Here is a 23,943-nt window from a genome sequence, read left to right as displayed (position 1 = left end):
GGAGAGCAGCTTCTCCCAAAACAACAATCACTCACCTGTATACAATGTGCCTGTATACAGGTGAGTCACTGGAAGCTTTTAAATAATACTTAGAGACACTGTTTAAGTAGCTTTAAGTAGCCGATCATGGTTCCTAATAAAGCTCACTGGTCTTGTAATAAGTTCTTTGGATTCATTTTGGCAGCTTCTCCGTCATTCGGACATTTTGTTCCCTTGTTAAATGATTAAATTTAATTCGGATGAGTGTGTTTGCACTTTTTTTTAGTTATATATATATATATATATATATATATATAAAAAGTTATAAAGAAAAAGCCTTCATATATTCAGTGAAACAAGGAATGGTCAGGTGGGATCAATGCTCATATTTTGGTGGAAGAAAGGGTTTTTAAAACATGTGTAAATCTACCTAAACTGAATACAGGCTACAGGAGTAAAAGAAAAAACACATGTAAATGTTGCGTTTGTGTCAAAAATGTATTTAAAATTTATATCAATAAAATTATGCAACATTCAAAGGCTACAAAAAAATACCATCATCTGAAATACTGTGTTCAACAACAGGGGAAATGTCACAGAAAACGGAGCCTGTTGTGTAAACATGTCACAGAAGAAGCTTAGCAGTGCTGTTCACTCATTCATGAAAACTTTGTCGTCTTGTTTAACACACAAGACGTCACAAAGCGTAGTGAGGCAGTAGAGTTAATAAGAGCTGCTACAGTGAAACTGTGTTCCACTAAAACCTGTGGTGAGAAGAACCATCTCAACGTCACATCACACACATCAGTCACTTCCAGTGATGTCTCCACTGATAGCTTCACAGCCAAATTTATTAAAACCTGGTGTGATTTCACACCATCCAAAGTGGGACGATCAAACCACGTCCATGCCGAGGCCCCTTGCGACCTCGGTCAAGGCCTGGACGGCTCCAGACGTCCCATCGCCATCACAGTCCTCCTGAGAGAATCCTCCAGGCTCGTCCTCGATGTGAGGGATGGTGCTCATCACACAGTAGACGGGAGACTCGCTGCCTCTGGGGCTGGGCTGAGCCGAATTGTCCTCCCCTCCAGAGAACTCTGACGAGTACGAGGACGAGGAGCTGGAGGAGGGCGAGGAGGATCCTGCCGGCGAGCTGCGGCCGCTCTCTGGCATCACCGCGGCCTTCTTGGTCCGACTCCTTGTCCGAAGATTTTTCCGGAGGCTCTGAGGTTTTTTGGCCATGTTCTTCATAATCTCCTTCGTCACCTCTACAGTCTCAAATCGCACCATGTTTACTTTTAAGAAGCCGTCTACATCCTTCCTGTATCTGTGGAGGAAACATAATGTTTTTACATTAGTTAAAGAGAGAACGGACAAAAACTACACAAACTACAATTCAGGTCATTGAAGGAAACTAACAACAGAGGAGTTTAATTAAAACCAAATCACAACATACATTATCTTAAGGCACTGTGCATAATAGGCTCCAGCCATTACAACACCAATATGCTGCTGTGACTCACCTAAAGCGTGAATGTCCAGACGGCCATTTCAGCTCGTGCTTCTTACGGAGGTGAAGTGTGAGAGTGTAACACCACGAGAAGACCTTATCACAAATATGACACTTGTACTTGGACATCCCCCCGACCTGTTGGTTCAAGCCATCATCATGTAAGTAACAGAGTGTCATCTTAGTTCATGATACATGGGACTTAACATGGTTCAATACTGAGCTCTACTGGGTGTTTCATGTTGGTGCTGACAAACCTCGTGCGCTCTCTTCAAGTGGTGAGTCATGGTTTGAAACGTGTGACAGGAATAATCACAACCCTCGACAGTGCAGCGATACACCGTCCCCTCATTGTGAACCTCGGTGTGCTTCTGGAGATCTTGTTGGTTCTTGAATCTGTTTGAAAAATGAAGAAAAAGAAAACATTGTTTTATGATTGTGAGTCCAACACGGATATGGACGAAAAAGGTATTTAAGTATATCTGCTTAAAAACTGCTGGACTCAAAGGCGACATCAGAATTACTCACAACCTTTAGACTTTTTCATAGATTCCAAACTGACAAAAGTACTAATGTACTACTTAACGTTTTAGATTTTTTTCTGTAAATAAGATTAAAATATACCAGAGACCTTTAAACAAACATGAAAATCACAACAAAAAGTTGAATTAATCACTTAATTAAAATTAAATGCACTCACTTAAAATAAGTAATGAGAGATAACCGTTATTTACAGAAGTTTAAAGGTTGCTTTGTTGATTTAGCTCAATCTTGACATAACTACTTTTATATTATCTTACAAGACAACACAATATAGAGGAGGCTGTTCACACAAATAGACAAAAGTATTCCCAAAGCCTGATTTTGCCAAATTGCAGCTGTTGCCAACGGAACGTCTAATCGGCGGTTTCCAAGCTCTACCTTTTGTCGCAGAAGTCACACGGGAACGGCCGCTCGTCACAGTGACGGAAGCGGATGTGGATCTTCAGAGCTGCCAAAGTGGTGCAGGTCATGTCACAGAAGGGACACTTGACCTGATTCACTGAGAGTAGAAGAAACAAACAGAAAAAAACAAAGGCGTTAATTTGATCTGTAACATAATAATGGTTGATTAACAACTTTGATAATTAGTGATTCATTGTAAATTCTATTTAAAGACCCATTTAACAAAATATACTTAATTTATCATTTGAATAACAGATCAGTCTTTTTGAAAATACTCTCCCTCTGAAGTCCTTCAAATGTATGTGTCATGTACAATTCTGTGAAAACTGAGAATCATGATCGTAAGTCTCAGAGCAGCTACTGAATGAACCTTAAGGTTAGATTGTTTTGTGAAATGTTGTTTTCAAGTCTAAGAAGGAATTATGAAAAACAACCTCCTTCAATGTTTAAAAGTAATTTGGACATCATCGTAAAACTTCCAGAGGAACAATCCGATCAAGACTTAAAATTTTACTGCTTATGTTTTCTATTACAAAATACTACAGTTAAAACACATGGACAATATAGAACATTTTAAATATCCTATAGTAATCAGGGTCGGCCAAATCCTAGGAACTGCAATGTAACAACTATATAATAATAAAAATGTAGCAAGTTGTTACCATGCTGACGAACGTGATCCCTCAAAAGTCTCTCACTGGAGAAAGCTTTGCCACAATGTTCACAAACAAGCGACTCTGTGTGAATAAGAACAAGAAAAAGCATTAAACTTTCAGAACATCTGCATCCTGGGAAAGTTTTACAGATCCACACGTGTCTCTCACCCATTGGCTCGGCCTGCCTGTGGAGGTGGTCAAACAGCTTTGTGTTGCTGGAGAACATGCTGCCACACGTAGGACAGGCGACAAGTCTCTCCTGGGTGTGGCTCCGCATGTGTTCTCGCATTCGGTACCGGATCTTGAAGAAAGCGTCGCAGCCTGTCGCAGAGAGAAGAAACGTACGTCACACAAACGTCACAGCCAATCGACATCTGTTTGACCTCTGCTTGCTCAGTCATACCTGCCCAGTGGCAGAACAGAGCCTGTTGTTGTTGTGAGAACGACTGTAACTCGGCACTTTGGATGTGATTGTCCACATGTCGGTAGAACCACTCAGGATTGTTGAATGAACTCTGTACCAAGAAGCAAAATGTAAATTCGATGATTATAATAGTGCTAAAACTCATTTGTTGATCAATGAATCAATTAAGCTAAACCACAAATACCCACATCACAGTTCTCCCACTGGCAGACGTATCCATCCGATCCTTCAGGAACCAGGTTGTTGCTGTGTAAACCCTGGTTGCAGCTGGGCAGGTCGGGACGGGACTGGAGCAGCTGGGAACCCACGAACTTGAGCTTTCCGTGGTAGTTGTGAAAGTAAGCGTGGACCTCCAGCTCCGTGGGACTACCCATCGATAGAAATTCACATCCTTTCCAGAGACAAGCGTACTCATCTAAACAGAGAGGGAAGGAGAAATGAATGTTAAATACACAGGGGAATTGAAATCTGAAAGTTTCACCCACCTAATGAAAGTGCTACATTGAGTAACAACAGATGACTGTCAAACCACATGTGTTTGTGTAGATTAGTGTGACTCAAATAAAATCTACATTTATTTTTTACTGGGCTATATTCAATACTTAATGTCGATCATGATTACAAATGACACATGCAGGCTCCTCGTGTGCACTGTGGTTTCCCTCATATGTGTGTTTACCGTGTGCAAATCAATTCCCTCCTCACTCACCCAGCTCCTCCAGGGCGTCACTGTCTCCCAGGAAATCCTTCAAGTGCAACGACATGTGGTCACTCAGCTCCTCCATGGTGCAGCCCCTGAAGTTGCAGGAAGCCCATTCGCACGTCACCTCAAAGTTGTCCAGCCTCTTAGTTGTCATGACGGCGAACCTGATCACCAAAGAACAGGACAGGGAAACCAACTCAATACTTTGACAACATTGCAGACTATAAAATGACTTTTGATGCCAACACAAAAAGAACAATTATGGACTAAGGTTGAGGAGATTTCATGTTGACAGATCACTCTTGTATTGATCTTTTATGAAGTCAGTTTATCCTTTGCAATGATCTGCTTGGCCACACTGCAAGAACCGGGTGGGGAAGATTGTCAAACTCTGCCAGAATCACCAACGGCACCAACTATCAGTAATGTTTATTAGGTTAGAGCCATCTGAGATTTCAGCCACAAACTCATCACCTCTTCACCCAGAGTTCTGTCTCTTGCCATCAGGTTCCTCCCTGAACTTTCCTTAAGATCATTGGTCCCATCAGCTGTCAGGTTTTCACAAGACAACTGGATATTAGATTTTTAACAAGGACGAACAGACTCCTGATGTTTTGTATTTTTAAAATGTCAACTCACACTGTGCATCTACAGATATTTGACCTGTATTTAGTATTGTATCTCGTCTGTTTTCTAAAAGACACATCAAGATAAATCCTCCATTCAACTGTGAGCACAGGTTCACTGAAGGAAAGTTTAATTTACATGGAAAACATTTACAAAAGACTCTTTAGCTTAGAAACCACAAGCTAGCTCCAGCTAAACGTGTGTGTATTAACAAAGTGAATATTTATGCTAACGGACAAGCTAACGCTGATTCCAGTTTAGCGGGTAATCCCAACACATCATTTCTACTAATGTCCTCTGACAAACTTTGATGAGGTTTTAATGAACAACGTGTAAACACACTGACTGCGACACGTGTGATGTGTGAAGTTAATGTTTCTTACGAAGGAGCCGCGGCTCCGAGCAGCAGGTCTGTGTTAGTGACTCCTCTTCTTCTTCTTCTTCTTCAGCATCCACTCGTTTGTTTATTTTCTCCTAGCCGCCAAACCGGAAGTTGTTTTGTCCTCTTCCCCTGATGTGAAAAAAAAACTTCAAGAGCAAAAGAGTACACTGCCCCCTACTGCACCGGAGCCACAAACTAAATAATATTATTATTATTAATAATAACAATAGTAATAATGAAGACTGTAGTAAGTTTATCTTTTTTTCATTTCTCATTAATTGTTTAACTTTATTTGAATGTGCAATACGTATTAATAAAGTAAAATATATGTACAATCCAGTTCATACTGTATAAATTCTTTCTATTGTATATATTGTTTCTACTTTTTATATTTTCCATGTATATTGTTACTTTTACTGGAGTTTCTGTTTTTAGTTTCTATTTTAGCTTTTACCTTTGCTGCTTTAACACAACACATCTCCCCATTGTGGATTGTCATATCTTATCTTACCTTACCGTATCTTATCTTATCTTATCTTTTCTTATCTTATCTTATCTTGGTTTCAAACATGTGTTAAACATCAAAATAATATATTGCAGTATATTTCATACAAATCGAGACGACTGTATGAAAGCTGATTTCTCAGTAACATAATGAGCCATATGGGTGAGACGGAAACCAGCCAGACGAGTCTTGAGGAGGAGGGACAGAGCTTGGGCAGCTCCAGTGCCATCGCTGATCCCTTATTCAATATTTCATGCTGCTCTGGAAACATAAGGGCCCATAACAACTGAATTATTCATGCACTTTTATGTCAGGATGACTGATTCACAGGAAAATGACCACCAGCTTCCCAAAGCCAGTGGATGAAATGAGAAACAATTGAATGATGTTTAATTTCTTCGAATTCAGATTAAATATGAGGACATTGTTCATCTCCTGATGAATAAACAGAACAAAACACTGATGACTTCTCACTTTAAGAAATGCACCCTGACAACAGTTTTGGGGATTACAACATCTGCAGGACACACCCATTTTCCTTTGTAGAGGACTCTAGATACCAAACTGGTCTTGGGGAGCGAGGTAGGAAGAAAACTCTGTCCTGGAAAATTATTTTAGACACCTCTCAACCCTTTGTAAAGTCTTATTTTATTTATTTATTTGTTCAAACATACCTATACCTTCAAATTTTTATAAGAATTAATAAAACCATCACAGGGAGCATGATTTTGCACTTTAGGAGTAGTTCATGTTTGCTTCTATACTGTGTGAGGAGGGGGCGACGGTTGACGGAGACAAAAGCACCAATAAGGAGACAAAGAAAATGTATGATTTGTTAATAACAGATTACACTTATAAATACATTTATAAATCCCATTTAACCACAATATTACATTATAAGATAAGTATCAGCTTACAATGTATGATTTTACTAGTGCAAACTCCTATAACTTTGCTATTAATTTTATGCCTTGATATATTTCTAATTAGAAAAAGATTAGAAGAATATATAGTAGTTTTAAGGTAAGATAAATAAATTACTCAATTGTATTCAAAGAAAGTTGCATCAAACAAAAAATATTAAATATTAATTATTCAAAGATCAAATCTCATTCTCAAATTTCCAACATTTCTGCAATTCAACAGAGTTATTTTGTGAGATGATGGGTGTGAAGGTAGAATGCTGTTATTCAGTGACGAAGACGAGGGAGGCAAGAAGTCAAGAGGCGGGATTCTGTATCGTCATTTTAATTGGAGTTCATTCAGAACAAGCTGAGAATACGAGCACAACATCACAACATGTCTGCAGCAGCATGACATCTTCACATCGTCATTTCACTCGGGCCTGACGCCACGCGCAGTCCGAGCCGGACAGCATACGATGAGAGATATAGCACCAGAGTGTTGGAGTGCACAGCAGCACTTCTTGTGGTGTGGTCAGACTTGATGTTAGCAGGCAGCAGGCTGTAGAGGTCATACACTGAAAAGTCTCGCTTGCACACAACACACACACTCATACAAACACACACACACACACTCGTATTCACTCACTGAAGCTAAAACTGGAAGCAGGCTCACGGTGGCTGTAGTGGCGTGACTGGGCCCTCGCACACTGCAGCCATGTTGGCCTCAGACGACGGACTTGTGTTTGCAGAGAACAGAGGGACGGGGTGTGATGACGTTTCAGTAAAAACACGTCGTTGTCACGCTCACAATGAACAGATGGGATTTTTGCGCATTTTCAGACAGCAGCAGTTTGAGGAGCTGAACTTCAAGTCCTGGCCCATTCGTTGTCCTTTAACACCTGGAGAGATCAGCCCGCTCGTGGTGAAACTTATCCAGTAAATACAACAGGTTGTTTTTTTAAGCCTGTGAGCATCTTCTTGTTTTTTTCTTATTTAACACAATTACAGCGTCGCAGCTTAGAGGAGAAGATGGAGTACAATGCCAGGAAATACTGAGTCACTGTGGAAACTGCAGTATTCCTATTAGATTAAAGGTGTGGATCTCCATTTAAATCGCAAGAAATATGTTTGTGGGTGAAACCATATTGCTGGTGTGTTTACTTTATAGCTTCAACAGCCACTAGACTATGATGTTACCTACTGTATGCACCCTTTGATGTGATCAGTCTATTACTACTCATGCATTATATCTGAACAGGTCTTGCCCCTACACATTTATCTTCGATGGCTCAATTTACAAGCTAGAATGTGACTGTGACGTACAGTATCGTCTGCTAAAAGTGTTGCTACTCAACCAAAAAACGGGGCTCTTGCATGCAGGCTTTAGCAATTATATTACAGGTCATTTGGTTTCTTAGCAACCAAACTGATGAAACCAGATATCATCCAGAACAATGAAATGAAAACCAGGACCATACAGCAGAGGCACTGTAACTAGGAACGCAACCGTAAAAACTGATTTTTGCATTTTTAACAAAACCTCTCATGTGATTCCGTCTCGGAGAGAAATCTTCCCCTTGACATTTTCTACAATCATTTAAATATGGATCTCAAATTGTCATCCATTCAGACAAAGGTAAAAATGCCCTTTTATACACATATGACATGTGTACAGATGGCTCTTCTTATAGATGTCAAACACAACTCATATAAATAATGTGCAAATCATGTGCTCAATTAATATAAAGCGGTTCTGTGCACCAACACACACGCACGCGCACACACGCACGCACGCACACATTACAGTGAAATTATTTGCATTATTCTAAAAGCTCAACGTCAGTGCCCATTCAAAGTTGAACAATAAGTGACAGGACAGCAGAAACAACAGGTCAGAAGGTAAAAACCAAAAGGGAAGAGATTGGCCAAGACGCGTCAGGCGACCTTTTGTTGAAGCACATCGAGGTGGTGACATGTAACTTTTTACTGCTTCGCTTCAGCCAGTCTGTTGCTGATCTCTTTGCTCTTCTTTGTGACCACGCCCTCCGGTTTGGGTTCCGCGGCGCCCACGGACGGTTTCTTCTTGGCTGACTGGGAACCGGCAATCTGCTTCTCCTTGGCTTTTTTCACCATCTTCCCTGTTGTCGTTGTCGGTGTCTTTTTTGGTTTGGTACGAGACACTGGTTTGTTGGCCTGGAAAGAGCAGAGAGGTGCAGGGCTGAGATTAAGCTCCATCTCCAAAACAATTCATCAGTCTTTCGACATTTCTGGAAAACACACTTATTTGCTTTCCTGCTGAGCGCTAGACGAGGAGATCGATACTACCCAGCTCAGCTTAGCTCGGTTTCAACATGGGGAAACAGCCTCGTTAACCTACTTGTGACCACAGCTAAAAAGTGGTTGAAGCTTTATATTCAATAATCGATATTACGTCGGTGTCGAGCTTCTTACAAGAAAGCAAATATGCACATTTTTTAAAATGTCCAACTATTCCTTTAAATGTTTAATTGCCTCTATGTCCAAGTCCTATTTTAGCATGCAATACATACCTTCAGGCAAATGACACCATATGGTACAGGTGATATTTGCATTATGTGGTTAGTGCGATGGAGAAAGAAGAAATAAAAACACAGCACAAAAGGTGTATTTGTGCTTTTCCTTTTATAGACCAGTGGCTCGTGCAGTTTTCCCACGTTTAAAGAAAGTAGATGGTTAATATTAGTATATGTTGTTAGTCTTATACCTGTTATATTCATATTTTGCTTACATTTGACCGATGATAGTAACGGCAAATCCTATTGGTTTGACAGGCAGGTTTGCAACTGGAGAATCACTAGTTCAAATTATCTCAGTGATAAGAAAAAATGTGTGTGCAGAGATGAATGGGACCATAAGCAAGAAAGAGTTTCCACAACAGTATAAATACTTCTGAAGAAGCTCCCAAATGATCTGTTGATATATAAATGAGCTGATGTACAGCAAATAAGTTGCATACATGCTCAACTTTTGCTGAATAAATAAACCTTAAAATGTAATAAATCGTAAGAGATGACAAATGTGTGCAAATCGCTTCTTACAGAATAAATGAAGGGCTCTATTTCAATGACTGAATTACTGGTGGTGCAAAGTAGTTGGTGCGTAGGGACCAACATGGTTTCTGGAAACTGCAGCTACAGAAATCTGACATTAAAAGCAAAGAGGACAACATCATCTGCAAACAAGTGTTGCCAATGCCTGGTATCAAAAATAAACTGCACCACTCATACAACTGCCCCTCCACCCACTTGAAAGCAGATGAATTCATGGTGAACCAGTTGTGTGCAGATTTGGAAAAACTGGTGAACACAATTCTACTTTGCCTGATGTAATCTGCACCAAACACAGCCACTGAAATAGAGCCCTGATCAACAGTTTTGTTTAAATGGAAATAAATGAACGTGTAGAGGTTTTTCTCTTGTTGGCCTCAAATGATGCAATAAATCCAGGTTTTCTTCTCTGTTACATGTTTTCATTTGTCCATCCACCCTCTTGCATAAACCTTTAGTCAGTTGTTTAAACTACTGAGCTCCACAAAGAATAGTGGGTGGTGCAATCAGTGATGATATGGCTAATAACTCATACTGGTGAGTGTGTGTGTTTGTGTTTGTGTGTGTGTGTGTGTGTGTGTGTGTGTGTGTGTGTGTGTGTGTGTGTGTGTGTGTGTGTGTGTGTGTGAGTGTGTGTGTGTCTGATCAGTTTGAGGTCAGCCTCCATGCCTTCTAGAAGAAACAGAAAACACACCTGACTACAGCAGGTTTACAACAGAGCTGCTCTCAGTCTCTGAGAAGTCCTACGAGAGTGAGAGAGGGAGTGGCCATATGAACACACTGCTACTGACACATGGTTAAAAAACTGTTTAGTCTGAACTATGAACATGCACGTAGATACATATCTATAAAGGTATATTATATATACGGGTCTGTGACTTGAAATTTAACAACAGATAATCTGAGATGTTTCCTGGAAAGAAAAATATGATTTGGTTCTAATTACAGGGAACAAAGAGAATGACCGGTTCACAAACTCACAGTTATTTTTATTCTAATATTGAGGATTTTAATCACTTTAGTCAGCTCCACAAGCAAAAAGTGAAATGTCTCAACACACAAAAATACTATTCAGCATAAATGCAAAATAATAAATAATTAAATTCCAGTGATAAATAAACGAGTAATAAATATTCACTGGGGTTTAAATTGAGTAATTTCTTTGATGGAACTTATCAAACTAGCTAATATAACGGTGTCACAACTTTCTGTCTATTTCCTCTGCAATTAAAACCAAACTACACAATTATTTCCAGGAAAGTTTCAAGAAATTATTAAGAAATAACAGATCTGTAAAATATTTTCAAATAAAGACCTACTTTAATGTTGGATATGTAACATTAAAACTGATGGGTAAAACATTTTCAGTATTAGTAAGTACAAGCTGCAGAATGACCTATTTATTGTTTGTTTAGTTAAAACTTACACAGGCTGAGAACTTAAACATTTTACTTTTTAAAATATATTTCTAAATTGATATTAAGTGATTTTAGTTGGCGTTTAGTAAGTCCGATCATTATTCTGGGGCGTGACTCTGATGGAGTGTGAAATAAAATCTAAAGCAGGAAGCAGAGTAAAACTCCACGGACAGTGTGTTAATCACAAAATACTCAACCTGGGATATAGCCGGGCTAATAAAGTTTTAGACATGACTATTAGGGAGGCACTTACTGTGTGTCAGTACTTAAAGGAGACATAACTCTGAATTTAAAAGGCGGCCGTATTTCCCAGAGCTGCAGGAACAGCCTGGGAGCTGTGTGGCGACATGCTCTCACCTTGGCCGGCTCCTTGCTGGGCTCGTTGTACAGGCTGCGTATCCTCCTGCGATCCAGCAGCTTGTTGTCAGTGGGCTGAGCCTTCACCTGCTCCCCCTTGTACGTGGCACTGTAGCTGGTCTCCCGACTGGTCTCCACCACGGGGGGCTTGTACTGGGAAGCAGCTTTGATGGCCTTCACTGGTTTCACATCCTTGTAGGCCTTGAACTCAGTCCTGGCATCAATTGAAGAGAAATAGCAAACGTAAATGTTTATGGGCTGCATCTTATTTTCATTAATCTAAAACATAAGAGCACAAAACCCAGAGGTACAAAGTTTACTGAAGGAAAAAGCATAAAATTCTCAAATTATCTGTTTACCATTATGCCTCATTGAAATGTAATCAGAGATGTACAGCATATTATACAACATTCAACTTAATGACTATAGCCAATTATGTTAAATTAGTCATGCTAACTAAATAGCGAGTTTACAATGGGTGCGTCAATCAATATGTAGGCGTTTTGCTCTGTATGGATTGTGATTGACATATTGGCCTGTCTATCCGTCATCTATACCACTTATCCTTTGAGGTGACATTGGGCGAGAGGCGGGGTCCACCCTGGACAGGCGCCATATTAGCATGTGCCCACGTTAAGATAAGATAAGATAAGATAAGATAAGATAAGATAAGATAAGATAAGATAAGATAAGATAAGATAATCCTTTATTAATTCCACAATGGGGAATTTGGCCCAACGTTGAATACTTGTAAATGTATATAAACAAACCGTGAGCTGCAGTTTTTAATATGCACTGTTGTCCATTTAGAAATGTGGCAAATATGAATCACTTCCTTATGGTTCCAGCATTTACAATGTCTCATCATCTCTGCTGCCAGTGTAACACTGAAAACGACAGGATCATACTCGGCTATTGATTTACAATTTGAGGTTTGGATTTACTACCTAAGCTCTGGAAGCTCTGACGTGGTACCACCTCTTTTTTTTTTTTTTTTTACACGTCCTCTGGGACTGGTAGAGTCAATAAAAAGCTGGAGTCCAGACTTGTTTAATTACACATGTTCTTGTGTTAAGATCAATTAAGAGTAGATTCAGTGCTCGTCTTCAGTAAATCAGCCAATTCATGAAATCAGCAACTGTAAAATCATAGCTATTTAGTGAAGTAACTATAAATATTATTCTGTTTTATAACTGATGCAAGTTTGAATTGTGTTTTGTCAGACACATTATTCCCTGAAAACAAAGGTTGTCTCCTTGTGGGGAAATTTTCAATGAGTCATTCTAGTTCAGAGATAAAGATGGTGTGGCCTCACGACATCTGAGGAGCCAGAATTTCACGTTAAACATTTCGTATTCTTGATGTCTGTGTCTGTGTCCATCCTCTGTACGAATGCTTCGGTTTATTCAAACAACATTTCATTATTGCTTTGTTGCACTTGTCAAGATTAAACAAATAAAGTCATCTTGAATCTTACTTCTTAGTTCAATTTCATCGAAAAAAGTTTCTATTTGACAATGAAAATTCAAGCAACAACATATGTAAATATTTAAGTGGAGCAGGATGAGGCAGCAGCTCTTCCTCTTGACTTGCATCCTGCCTCCTTAATTGAATTTGGAGGAAGCCTGTGCAGAGAAACCATGTTAGATCACATTCAGGGCCTTTTACTCTGCAGCTGGACGGTGCCGCAGGGATTTCATAGAGAGGAAAAAGCTGAAAACTAAAATCAATAGTGGAACGTTTAACTGTGGGGATATCGCTTTGCTTTGGAAATCAATGTGGGGTTGTAACACGAGGCCGTGCAACACCCAGCATCCTGATGATGGTGTGTGTGGATGCTGTCTGACCAGAGGCTCCTGCTGCTGCTGCTGGTGGAATGTTTTCAGAGATGTTGTGTAACTGGGGACCCTTGATGATGGATCCAGAAATGATTGGAGCAAGTTAAGAACATATTTGCCCCCCCCCACACACACACACATTTCCATGGGTCTCAGCGTCACTCACCTGTAGCTGCTGGAGGTGGACATCACCTCCTTGATCTGCCTGTTGAGAGCGTCTGCAGCTGCGCGGCCTTTCCTCTGCTCCGCGCTCACCTCCGCAGACACTTCTGCCTCAGACTTCTCCGCAGGTTTCCTCTCCGCCGACTTCTCCCTCCTCGCGCTCCTCATCGCCGCGTCCTTTGACTCCTTCTCCTGCAGCTTCTCCTCGATCTCGCTCTTCTCCACGCCGCTCTCGGCCTCGGCTGCAGGCTCTGGCTTTCCGCTCGCCGCGCTGCGCTCCGTGGCGGCGGCGGCTGCAGCGGTGGGGCTGGGTTTGGGGATCCAGGGGTGGTCGTGCTTCTTCGATATAGGCCACGGTTTGTAATCCTTCTGGTACTGAGTCTCGTTGTTGAAGGGGGTCGCGGAGGGGTGGTACTCGTTCCGGGGCTTGCAGCTGGGCTCGGGGCGCACTCTCCACGCCTTGAAGTCTTGGCGCATGACGGACGCAGAAGAGCCATCTTTGCCCGCTGCGGCACCGGTCGCGGGCGGTGCCTTCCCAGCCTCCTGCTCGCCGGGATGAGACTGCGTTTCTATGGCGATGGCGCCCGCCCTCTGCTTCGGCTGCGGGTGATGGGGCATATGCTGCAAGTCGGCCACATCCGAGTATTTGGTGAAAACCAGAGGCACCGAGATGTCCCCTTTGTCCAGCTCCGTCCAGAAGCGGTTGATGCAGCATGCACGCGTAATGCACGGCCATGCCATGATGGAGGCTGACTGGAGAAAGACGCACAGACAAAAAAAACCCTCTAAATCTAAGGATGAATAAACGTCCTACTCACGTCTCGGAAGACTTTCACCCTGTGGCCTCGCAGCTTCTGTCCAGTCAGGGTTTTCTCCTCCTCTCAGCTTTTTATGTAATTCTCTGCTGAGAGAGTGAATCTCAATCTTTGCCCACTTGAGCCCCCCCTCTCTCCTCCTGCAGGCTGCTGGCTCTTTGCTCAAGTTTAGACGCACTTTGCGCTTGGCCGTGGAGCGCACATTGCCGTCTGGTTGCGCATCGAGGCGACCCCACCCACATTTGTGTGATGCCCGGGCTCTGCACTGAGTGTGCACGGTGAACTGTCACCTGAGCTCGTCACCGTCTGGCCGGCCCGAGAGGGAGGAGACACGGTTTAACCCCTGCCATGTCACACAATGTCAGCTCAGCCTGGTACAGAGGATGTGGCCGAGGCCTTGTGTTGCTCAATGAGGAGGAAATGGCCGATAATGCAGCACAAAACCAATAGAAATGACATAAACCTCCACATGTGCATGTATCAACGTGCAAGAATCAAATGTTTGCAAAGATACAGGGTTTAAATTTGGGTTTGCAATGTGGTGTTAAGAGATAAATAAAACTAGGGCTACGTTGTAGCACTAACGGGCCCGAGCACAGGCATTTTGAAGCCTGTTGCGGTTAGTGGAGAGAGTAAAGTAATTGTATATTGTATATCCTCTTTATAGATGTTTTTTTTTCATTATAAATTCATTATTAATCTTTCCTCCCTCCTCTTTTATAACGTGCTTTCGTAACGTAACGTAACGTAACGTAACGTAACGTAACGTAACGTAACGTAACGTAACGTAACGCAACGTAACGTAACGTAACGTAAAGTAACGTAACGTAACGTAACGTAACGTAATTTGCGTAAAGTTAATGGAGCAGTGTGAGGGGAGAATGATGGATGGAGGAGAAAGGGAAAGAGGGAAGAGGGAAGTTGGGTGAGAGGTCGGAGTGAAGATGGTGATGAATGAAGAGAAGTGAGTAAAACATCTCAGCTCAGTCGGAGGCAGCGATCGGATTCTTGGTGAAGCAGTTTGCGTAACGTTCATCACTTATTCATTTGGATTTAATGGGTTTCAAATGAAGATTATATCCACTACAGTACGTTGGGAAAGCTGAGTCTGTGTGCTCCCTTAATGAGATTCTTTTTATGGATCCCTCAAACTAACAAAATGCTATAAATTCTATCAGTTAAACGTATGATTCTAATGCTTGAATGAATGATATAGTTTCTTCAATAGTAAAATTAAATGTTAAAGGAAAAGAGTGATATTATAACTAATATTTTCCCTTTAATGTCAAACTGGCAAATGAAGATTTCACCCTCAGATACACGCACATGGCCACACCCAATTAATTCACATCACCGTAAGGGAATTGGAGAATGTGCTGAAGAAAATGGGAAATGTTGCGTGTAAAGAAAAGATTGAATGAGCTACAAACAATGAAAAACATCAGGAAAACGAGGATGACGTTCAGTAGAATGCACCAAGGACAAATAGTCCTTTTCATTTTAATCAAACTGCACCAAATTAAAAACACTCACAGATATCACTCCACTAAATATGAAAATTTAATGGGTTCTTCCCTGACGCATAACAAGTCCTTTCACCAAGAATCGTGGAAATCTGTCCTGTATTTTTTGTGTATTTTTGTTCATAAACAGACAAACCATCAGACACGGGTGAGCACATACCTTTCTTGGCAGAGGTAAACATCAGGAAAACTAGAATGTCCATTAGTAAATGCTTCAAGGCCAAACTGTTCCTTTAATATCTTCGAGGTTCACCAAATTGGTCACTTTCATGTATCAGTTCCCTGAATATCCCTGATTATTTTTCATCAAACCCATGAATTATTCACTGGGAAATTGGAGAAAATAATAAAAGAACAAACACCTTATGTGACAACGTTATAGAAAGTAACAAAATAATTCCTGGATCCACCCCAAAATTCAATAGGTTCTTTTTTGGCTTATGTCCCGTTCCTTCCATGACCTTTGTCAAACAAACAACGAACATGGGCGGAAACATTACCTCCTTCGTTCAGTTAAATAAAGAATCAATAGAATAAATAATAAATCAAGTAAATTGATTAGAAATGTTGATTAAGTTCAGTCAAATGAGTGTGTGTCTGTAGCCACCTGGTGCCAAGAGCTCAGTCTGGATCATTCCTGCGATCACAGCAGCCTCGACGCATGTATATATATTATATACATGTAAATCAGTCAGTGATGTAAACCCCGATAGCAATTGCATCCCTCAGCCTCTGAAACCTGGTGTCCAAGGTTACCGTTTCCCTGGTAACCAAGAAGCGGGATGCTGCTGTGTGCTGGGTGTAAAAGGAATAAAGTTCGACTGGAGGAAGGAGGAGATGTGAGGGAGTTGACACAGACAAGTTTGGGTGAAAGAAAGGACCTTTCCGCAGGTTCTTCTCATCCATCGGCAAATTCTTGAGGAAGAGATTTAGGGACCTGATGGACTCAAATCCCAAATAAAGAGTGCTACCTTGCATATGTATTATAACAGATTGCACGTTTGGTTGGTGGGCGTTTTGCTGGTGATCTAGTAACAATACGTATAAATGTGTAAATGAATAACGTAACGTACAGTAACGTAACGAAACGTAACGTAACGTAACGTAACGTAACGTAACGTAACATAAAGTAAAGTAATTGTTTTATTTGTCCTCTTTATAGATGTATTTTTTTCATTATAAATTCATTATTAATCTTTCCTCCCTCCTCTTTTATAACGTGCTTTTCAAATGAAAATGGGCCAATGGTTTATTTGTAAGGAGAAAAACTTTTTTCTTAAAACAAAATACTTTTTTATGCTTTAATCTTGCACTCATCATTTCTTTGTTTTCACAGCTCAGCACTTTGCTTCACGTGTGCGTGGTACAGCAGCATTGTAACAGGTGGACTGCTTTACCTCTTAGTGGTGCAAGTTAGAAATATCAGCTTCAACGTGACGGAGCGGGAGGCTCAGCTGGCTCTGAGGAACAAAACGGACCAGAGCCGCCTGTGGAGACTCGTCATCGACACAGGAGAGTATTCTCGTGGCTTCTGTCAGAACTGGGTTGAGTTCCTCACCGTGACAGATGCTTCAGTCTCTCCTCGCTCCAGCCTCACTGACTTGGTCTAGTTTCACTTTATACTTTATCCTGATCACAGACTGTTAATGCAGCATGTCTGAAGAACTTCATCTCTAGTATTGCCTTGGATTTATCAGCTGATGACTTCCAATGCTCACTGCATTCCACCCTCTTTAATATCAAACATCACAAACTGTCTTTAACTCGGAAATAAGTTGCAGGGGAATTATCAAGTGTTGGTAAGTGTTAACTGTTTCAAAAAGTACACACTACATGTTTGTTGAATTGTCTCTTTATGAAATGAAGCTGCAGGCACTGCAAAATGAAATAGGAAAATAATAACAAACTTCTGTGTAGATGTCATCACTAGACTTGTCTTACAAGTCTAGTTTGGACTCGATTGGACCAAATATGTCCGAGATACAGAACCTTGCGTTTTGATGGCGTGTAATCAAACTTTGATGCCACGCCACGGTCACACCGTGTGACGAAAAATCGATCTTTGAGGTAGTTTTCATCTCCATCTTGTTGTGATGACACGCATCTCCATATGAAGTTGATCTGATGAAAGCCCTGGGACAAGTACATCAAAGTAAAAATGTGGAAAATGGCCAATATGGCCACTCAAGTCAAAATGGCGGGCTTCCTGTTGCTTTTTTCCAATTGCACCTCTGACCTTTTTTGTTTGTCTGGTCATGATACACCTGGGCTACGATTTTTGTGAAGATCGGTGAAAGCTAACTGAGGGGCTTTTCCTTAGATGGCGCTGTTGAGCCATTTTTCCACGCCCATTTCAAATTACTCCAGAATACAATTACTTTTTGGGGTTTTGAATTCCCTGCAAACTTTGTTAACAATTTGAGAATGTCTAGGCCCTGAAAAAGCCCCAAAAGGGAAATACAATAGGGCCTCCCACCGGAGGTGCTCGGGCCCTAATAAAAGTTTGCATGCACCTGGGAGAAACAATTTGGCATAAATCTGACTAAAATGTGTTTGAATGTTGTTCTGTATTTATTTATTTTTATTAAACCAAACTGAAAATAGGCCTGTTTGTGAATATTTCGAGAGGCAGAAAAAAAAAACATCACCACAAACATTTAAAACATGAAACTGCTACATCCAGACGTGTGTCACATTATTTAATACACCACCAGAGAAATGTGTCACTTTACAACATATCACCAGATTTTTTTGAACGGTTTCAGTGAGAATACATCTCAACATACTGGGCTACATAACTATTAGAGATATGTCACACTATGCTTACAAGAAAAAAAATGGCTTTCGGCTGGAGCTCATTCAGCTGATATCGGTGTAACTGCTCCCTCTGGTGCTCCTCCTGCCTCACAGTCACTGGAAGAAAAGAATCACTGTCCTGTAGATCAACAGGGCTGCTTGTGTTCATCAGGTGGTTTGATTTAAAAACACACAATAAAGAAAGGCGTGTGAAAGAGTGTGAATGAGCTACAAAATATTATTCATGAAGATCACAGTATAATTATGGAGGCGGCTGAAGTATAACAGCCCAACACAGATGCAAAAAATAAATATTTACAGATCATGTTTTGTGGCGTGTAGAAAATATTTTAATGTTTCCCTCCTGACAAATTTGATTATTTACAAGATGAGGCTAAGATGCATCTCAACACACCTATGTTTTCACCACATACAATCAGAGCAACGGATTTCTTGGACACCTCAGATCTTTTAACATTTAACGTTAAATCCACACAAATATTCAAGTGTAAATGCAGCAAAATACACGAGAACGATCACAGCACGACATCTTTACGACTGATGGCAAAAATCAGTGCCATTCATTTCTGTCCCAGATATAGATTATTTAAGGTCATTATGATTCCATCAAAGAATCGTCCTCAGTCGCCGCTTCCTCAGCCGCCGCTTCCTCAGCCGCCGCTTCCTCAGCCGCCGCTTCCTCAGTCGCCCCTTCCTCAACCACCGCTTCCTCAGCCGCCCCTTCCTCAGCCACCACTTCCTCAGCCGCCCCTTCCTCAGCCGCCGTTTCCTCAGCCGCTGTTTCCTCAGCCGCCGCTTCCTCAGCTTCAGGGTCATCCTCTGAATAGAGTCTGCAGTATTTGTCTACCATGACGTCCAGGTCGTGTTTGACGTGCGTGTTGATGTTGAGCATTGCCAGACTTCTGTTCCACTGCTTAGCGGGCATGCTGTCCAGATAAGCCTGCAGCCGCTCGCTCGCTGTGTCGCTTTTGTTTTCTTCCAGCTTCAGCACAGGTAAGGTGGAGAGCACCTTGAGGAAGGAGTTCACGTTGGGAAAGAACTTGACGTCCGGAAGCTGCAGGGTCTCGTGGATGGTGGTGGGCAGGCGCACCTCTTTCCCCCGGTGCTTCCACTTGATCCTCCAGCAGTGCAGCTCTGCCGGAAGCGTGTCTGGGTTGGGGAGGTCGTTGCGGTAAACATCCGCGTAGTTCTCCTCGGTGGTGTTGAACTTCATCTGGCCCATGACAGCAGGGACCAGTGACAGGCACTTGAGAGCTTTGAGGTTGGTGTCGGAGAACATGTCCTCCACTTCCTGCATGATGCCACGGATAACAGGGACGGTCACATACTCCTTAAAATACGACTCTGTTTGGATTTCGTCCATGTCGGCTACGCGCTGTTTCCGCAGGAACAGCCTTGGGACCTTCACGGGAACCTCCATGACACTGGCCACGCTCACGGCCTCCTCATACCAGAACTCATGGTAGACATCAATGTTGTCATTGACCTCGTTTAGTGAATGCAGCACGGCGGTTAGACTGTTGGCAGCAAAGAACACATCCAGTGTTTCCCCTTGGAGATTCCTCCCAAAAGCTCTGGTGAACGTGAGAACATTCTTCAAGATGACGATGGTGACGATGATCTCAAAGTCGAACAGAATTTCTGTGATTGAATACGCATCAGTTGTGACGCTGCCGGCAAACTTCCCATCATCATTGTCCCGAATGTTGTCCATGCACAGCAGCAGGGGCGGCAACAGATCCAGGAATATGTCAAAAGCACTGTGTTGCTGCGTCCAGCCTGAGCCACAAGCCTGTTTCACTGCAGTGACCTTGTCTTCGTTTTTCTGGTAGTGAGAGGAGACAGCGATCTCCAGCTCCTCCTGAGTGAGCGGCCGTCTGAAGAAAGCATCAACCCTCCTCAGAGTCTCCATGACAACCTGCACATTTGGAAAAGGCAGACTGCTGGCCAGGTGGATGTTCAGTGACATGTGGGAGCACGGCATGCTCAGAAGCAGGGGATACTTCTCCATCAGTAAAACCGCCACAGCTTTCATCTTGGTGGTGGAACTCCCAGTGGCCTTGTGGGCCTGACCACGGCAGTCCTCCATGCTGAGCCCCCACCGGTCGGTCAGCTGGGCCTCCAGCCGCTCCACCAGCGAGGCCTCATCTCCATCGAACAGCACAAAGTCTAAAAACTCCTCCCGAAGAACGTTCTGCTGATTCACGAAGCGTAGAAACAGAGGAAGGTGCCTCTCGTTGGAGAACTCTACGAGGTCGCCCGTCACTAGGGAGAAGAAGCGACTCTCTCTCACTTCCATTATCATCTCCTCTCTCACCGTGTTCTCACACACATCCAGCAGCTGACTCTGCTGGGTCGCCGAGAGGTAGTCTGTGTTCACAGCCGTCGCCTCAAACCGCTTCTTCAGAGCTTCATCTCCGGCGTTCATGCGGTAATCTAGAAGGGCCTGCAGGTTGTTGGACTTGCGCTCAGGTTCGGTCGCTTGGTCCGCCACTAACGGGATGCTCTGTTTTGCCAACATGACCACGACCTCAAACAAGGACCTCAGGTACTCCCGGAACTCCTTCTCCTCTGTGGACAGCTGAGGTTCTTCCTCGTTGGTGCTCGTGCTGTCCTCCACTGCTGCATCTTTTTTGGACACAAGCTGCTCAATGGAGGACGCCACTGGATAAAGATAAACAAGAAAGCTCCAGTGGTCATTTTAAGTAAATAGAAACCACATTCAAATTAGCACACAATTATTTTACATTAGTGATCAAAACTACATTTCCTCTTTACTTACGTCTCCTTTCTTTAATCTTTCTTAGGTCTTCTTCAGTCTGGAATTAAAAATGTAAGTCAACTCACAAAAAACAGCAACACTTTGTCAAACTATTAAGATTAAGAGGAACATTTAAAACAAACATGACAGGTGAATTTAGTAAATATTGTTCTCACAAGTTCTTTAATCCGTTTGCGATGTCTGGTGTGAGGGTTTTTGAGATGGCTCGTCAGATCAAATATGGTTGGGATGGCTGTATCCTTCAGTACCGTCCTATAGGGGCTCTGAAAAACAATAAACTCACGTAAGGCCCTTTTTGAGGATAACTGCTGCCAGGCTGATTGGTTACGGATCGTGTCAGATACTCACAGTTTTACAAACCATGGCTGGATCAAAGTGTTTGGCGCATAATCTGTAGTGCTTGTTCAGCTGGTCCGACGTTTTCGCCTCGAGATCTGCTCTGCGGCAGTTCTCTACCCAGATTCGACATCTGCAAAAGAAAAGGAGAAACTCAGGTTTACGTGACATTTGGAAAAACGTTAATGTATCGAGAAAGTTGTTGAGTCTTATGAATTTGTCTCAGATACGTTCATACTGGACAGATGAAAAACATAGTTAAAAATTTGCTTTTTGAGGGATCAGAGCGACTGTGAAAGCATTGACAGAACTAAATGCTCATCGTAAAAATGTTTTTCTTGCTTTGTATCAAACTTGACAGACTTGGTTGTAATCTTACATAACTGCAGTGTAAAGTGCAGAACACACTTTCTGGGTCCATTACCAAGATGTAACATTAGTGTTCATGTTGTAGGCCACACAAAGTAATGAGTAACCTATGAAGCAGCAACTAAATACTCTGACGGGGTTTAAACCCTGAGCCTTGATATGCAACATGAACGCTCAAGTTAAAACATTCATTTGCACAAATATTTAAATACCACTAAAAACTGATAATTTCCTTCAACAGGATTAACTGGTGTTTAACATTTGCTTTTTAAAACATCCCAATTCAAAATATTTGGAGCTGTTCTTTGGTCACAGCTCATTGCAAACTGAGCATTTTATATTTTGGCCAGTGATTTGAATTATTATTTATATTATGATTTTATAATCACAGTGGCCACCTTGAACTGTGTATCCTACATATTACAGAATAATGAATCAATAGTTGGAGCCTCTCCGGTAGTTTGCATTAGGTCCTGGGAAGTTAAGCAGAATCTTAACAAGAAAACATACAAGTGCATTTCACCCACAGCTCGTTTTGTGCTTCACTTCTCAACCATTGCAAGGAAAAAGATGAATAAATCGCACAGTGTGTTGATGGTGGTTGAGTGAACACTAGGAATAAGTCAATTTGATTTATAAAGAACCTTTTCAAAATAAAAGTTACACGGTGCTGTAGGAAACAAACACGAAGATTAAAAACAAGAAATCAAACAATAGAAGAATAAAAACGACACAGAGGGCCAAGCAAAAACAAAGGGAACCATGATAACTAGATCAGATAATGAACTTTACCTCTCTGGGTCCCGTGGAAACCGAAAAAAGGCCAAATCGGACTGAGTGCTCTTCCGTGTACAGTTCGGGGCCGCGCAAAAATTGGGCATGATGCTTGGGCTAGGTGGTTAGCTTAGCCGAGTTAGCTGAGTATTGTCATCTGCGGACTCTGGAAGCTTCGTTCACGAACACGCGTGGACTCCTGTGGTTTTCCCTTTGAACACAGACACGCAAACTTCCGCTCACTGCACCTGAGCTCGATTAGTTTCCATAAACAACTCTGTGATCACCGGATCCACGACTCACAACACCACGGTTGAATTTTGGAGTTGATCGTTGTGGAGGATGCGGTCCCGCCCGCCAGGCATCTGATTGGACGAGCCAGAAGCAGGAGGCGCCGCGATTGGTTAGTCCATACTATACTTACATGTTTTTCTTCTTCACCCTCAAAACATATAGCGGAGGCAGCTCTTCGTAGGCGCGCTGCTGCCACCCACAGGATAAGTCACTGCATTACAGGAGCTAGCTAGCTAACAGTTTCATTACGTGTGAACGTTGCTGATTTTATATAAATGTAGAAGATGAACGCAAACTGTTAACTGTTGTTATCTGGTCATTAGTTAACGGTACAATAAAGATCAAGGCATAAGTAATCTGTGGTGATTTCTCCACCAGGTCCTCCCGCTAAACTTAGTCACAGATTCGAACAGTAACGGGGACCAGACCACATCCGCTCCAGGTCTAATAAATCTTTGTCGAATCTGCTGTAGATTATCAAAGAGAAACACTGTTTGAAAACACAGCGTCGGGTTTGTAACATCTTTAGTCCGCTTGTGAAAAGAAGCATGTGACCGTTTCTCTTTCCTCACTCTGAGCACAAGTGAAAATAATACAAATATAAAAAGCGGGGTTTTACAATCATACAAATACTTTAACGCCCTTTTATATCAATGAGTGGTGCAAAACACGTAGAATCGGCGGCTATCACGTGTGTTTCCATTATGAAACAGAAGCTGACTGTGACTCAGGGAAA

The 23,943-nt window shown here is 42.0% G+C and overlaps 3 protein-coding genes across 8 annotated transcripts; all 3 read right to left on the bottom strand.

The window, feature by feature from the left end:
- Window positions 1-374: 374 nt before the first annotated feature.
- On the bottom strand, window positions 375-5,327 carry zgc:112083 (uncharacterized protein LOC550461 homolog). The gene is made up of 10 exons (XM_034604531.1): window positions 5,228-5,327; window positions 4,224-4,381; window positions 3,703-3,929; window positions 3,494-3,605; window positions 3,259-3,411; window positions 3,097-3,171; window positions 2,411-2,531; window positions 1,747-1,885; window positions 1,503-1,627; window positions 375-1,306 (listed from the first exon to the last, which is right to left on the bottom strand). The coding sequence occupies exons 2-10, from the start codon at window positions 4,369-4,371 to the stop codon at window positions 874-876; spliced, it is 1,533 nt and encodes a 510-aa protein (XP_034460422.1). The 5' UTR covers window positions 4,372-4,381; window positions 5,228-5,327; the 3' UTR covers window positions 375-873.
- Window positions 5,328-6,963: 1,636 nt separating this feature from the next.
- On the bottom strand, window positions 6,964-14,848 carry map6b (microtubule-associated protein 6b). 2 transcript variants are annotated; one of them, XM_034604534.1, is made up of 4 exons: window positions 13,502-14,848; window positions 11,498-11,711; window positions 10,417-10,465; window positions 6,964-8,829 (listed from the first exon to the last, which is right to left on the bottom strand). In XM_034604534.1, the coding sequence occupies exons 1-3, from the start codon at window positions 14,236-14,238 to the stop codon at window positions 10,421-10,423; spliced, it is 996 nt and encodes a 331-aa protein (XP_034460425.1). In that variant the 5' UTR covers window positions 14,239-14,848; the 3' UTR covers window positions 6,964-8,829; window positions 10,417-10,420. The 2 variants fall into 2 exon arrangements, with proteins under 2 accessions (XP_034460425.1, XP_034460424.1); XM_034604533.1 differs by lacking the exon at window positions 10,417-10,465 and having other exon boundaries at window positions 13,502-14,710.
- A 3,673-nt stretch (window positions 14,849-18,521) lies between these two features.
- thap12b (THAP domain containing 12b) lies at window positions 18,522-23,264 on the bottom strand. Of its 5 annotated transcripts, none has more exons than XM_034604668.1 (6): window positions 22,932-23,264; window positions 21,783-21,903; window positions 21,590-21,697; window positions 21,435-21,471; window positions 19,422-21,316; window positions 18,522-19,331 (listed from the first exon to the last, which is right to left on the bottom strand). In XM_034604668.1, the coding sequence occupies exons 1-6, from the start codon at window positions 23,018-23,020 to the stop codon at window positions 19,248-19,250; spliced, it is 2,334 nt and encodes a 777-aa protein (XP_034460559.1). In that variant the 5' UTR covers window positions 23,021-23,264; the 3' UTR covers window positions 18,522-19,247. The 5 variants fall into 5 exon arrangements, with proteins under 5 accessions (XP_034460559.1, XP_034460561.1, XP_034460558.1 ...); XM_034604670.1 differs by having other exon boundaries at window positions 19,437-21,316; XM_034604667.1 differs by having other exon boundaries at window positions 18,522-19,371; window positions 19,447-21,316.
- Between the last annotated feature and the right edge of the window lie 679 nt (window positions 23,265-23,943).

The sequence above is a fragment of the Hippoglossus hippoglossus genome, chromosome 13 (genome assembly GCF_009819705.1).
Source record: "Hippoglossus hippoglossus isolate fHipHip1 chromosome 13, fHipHip1.pri, whole genome shotgun sequence".
NCBI lineage: Eukaryota > Metazoa > Chordata > Actinopteri > Pleuronectiformes > Pleuronectidae > Hippoglossus > Hippoglossus hippoglossus.
This window is presented reverse-complemented; position numbering and strand designations above follow the sequence as displayed.

Bases quoted from the DNA above. Each gene is read 5' to 3' on its own strand.
- zgc:112083 (XM_034604531.1), bottom strand. From the start codon at position 4,371: ATGACAACTAAGAGGCTGGACAACTTTGAGGTGACGTGCGAATGGGCT. The intron at 3,606-3,702 runs GTGGGTATTTGT...TTCTTGGTACAG, and splicing joins GCCAGTGGGAGAACTGTGAT to AGTTCATTCAACAATCCTGA. The intron at 1,307-1,502 runs GTGAGTCACAGC...TTTCCTCCACAG, and splicing joins TCTGGACATTCACGCTTTAG to ATACAGGAAGGATGTAGACG.
- map6b (XM_034604533.1), bottom strand. From the start codon at position 14,238: ATGGCATGGCCGTGCATTACGCGTGCATGCTGCATCAACCGCTTCTGG. The intron at 11,712-13,501 runs GTGAGTGACGCT...AATTGATGCCAG, and splicing joins TCCACCTCCAGCAGCTACAG to GACTGAGTTCAAGGCCTACA. The intron at 8,830-11,497 runs GTGAGAGCATGT...TGCTCTTTCCAG, and splicing joins CCAGCAAGGAGCCGGCCAAG to GCCAACAAACCAGTGTCTCG.
- thap12b (XM_034604666.1), bottom strand. From the start codon at position 23,020: ATGCCCAATTTTTGCGCGGCCCCGAACTGTACACGGAAGAGCACTCAG. The intron at 21,904-22,931 runs GTAAAGTTCATT...TTTCTTTTGCAG, and splicing joins TTTCCACGGGACCCAGAGAG to ATGTCGAATCTGGGTAGAGA. The intron at 21,472-21,589 runs GTGAGAACAATA...TTTTAATTCCAG, and splicing joins GCAAACGGATTAAAGAACTT to ACTGAAGAAGACCTAAGAAA.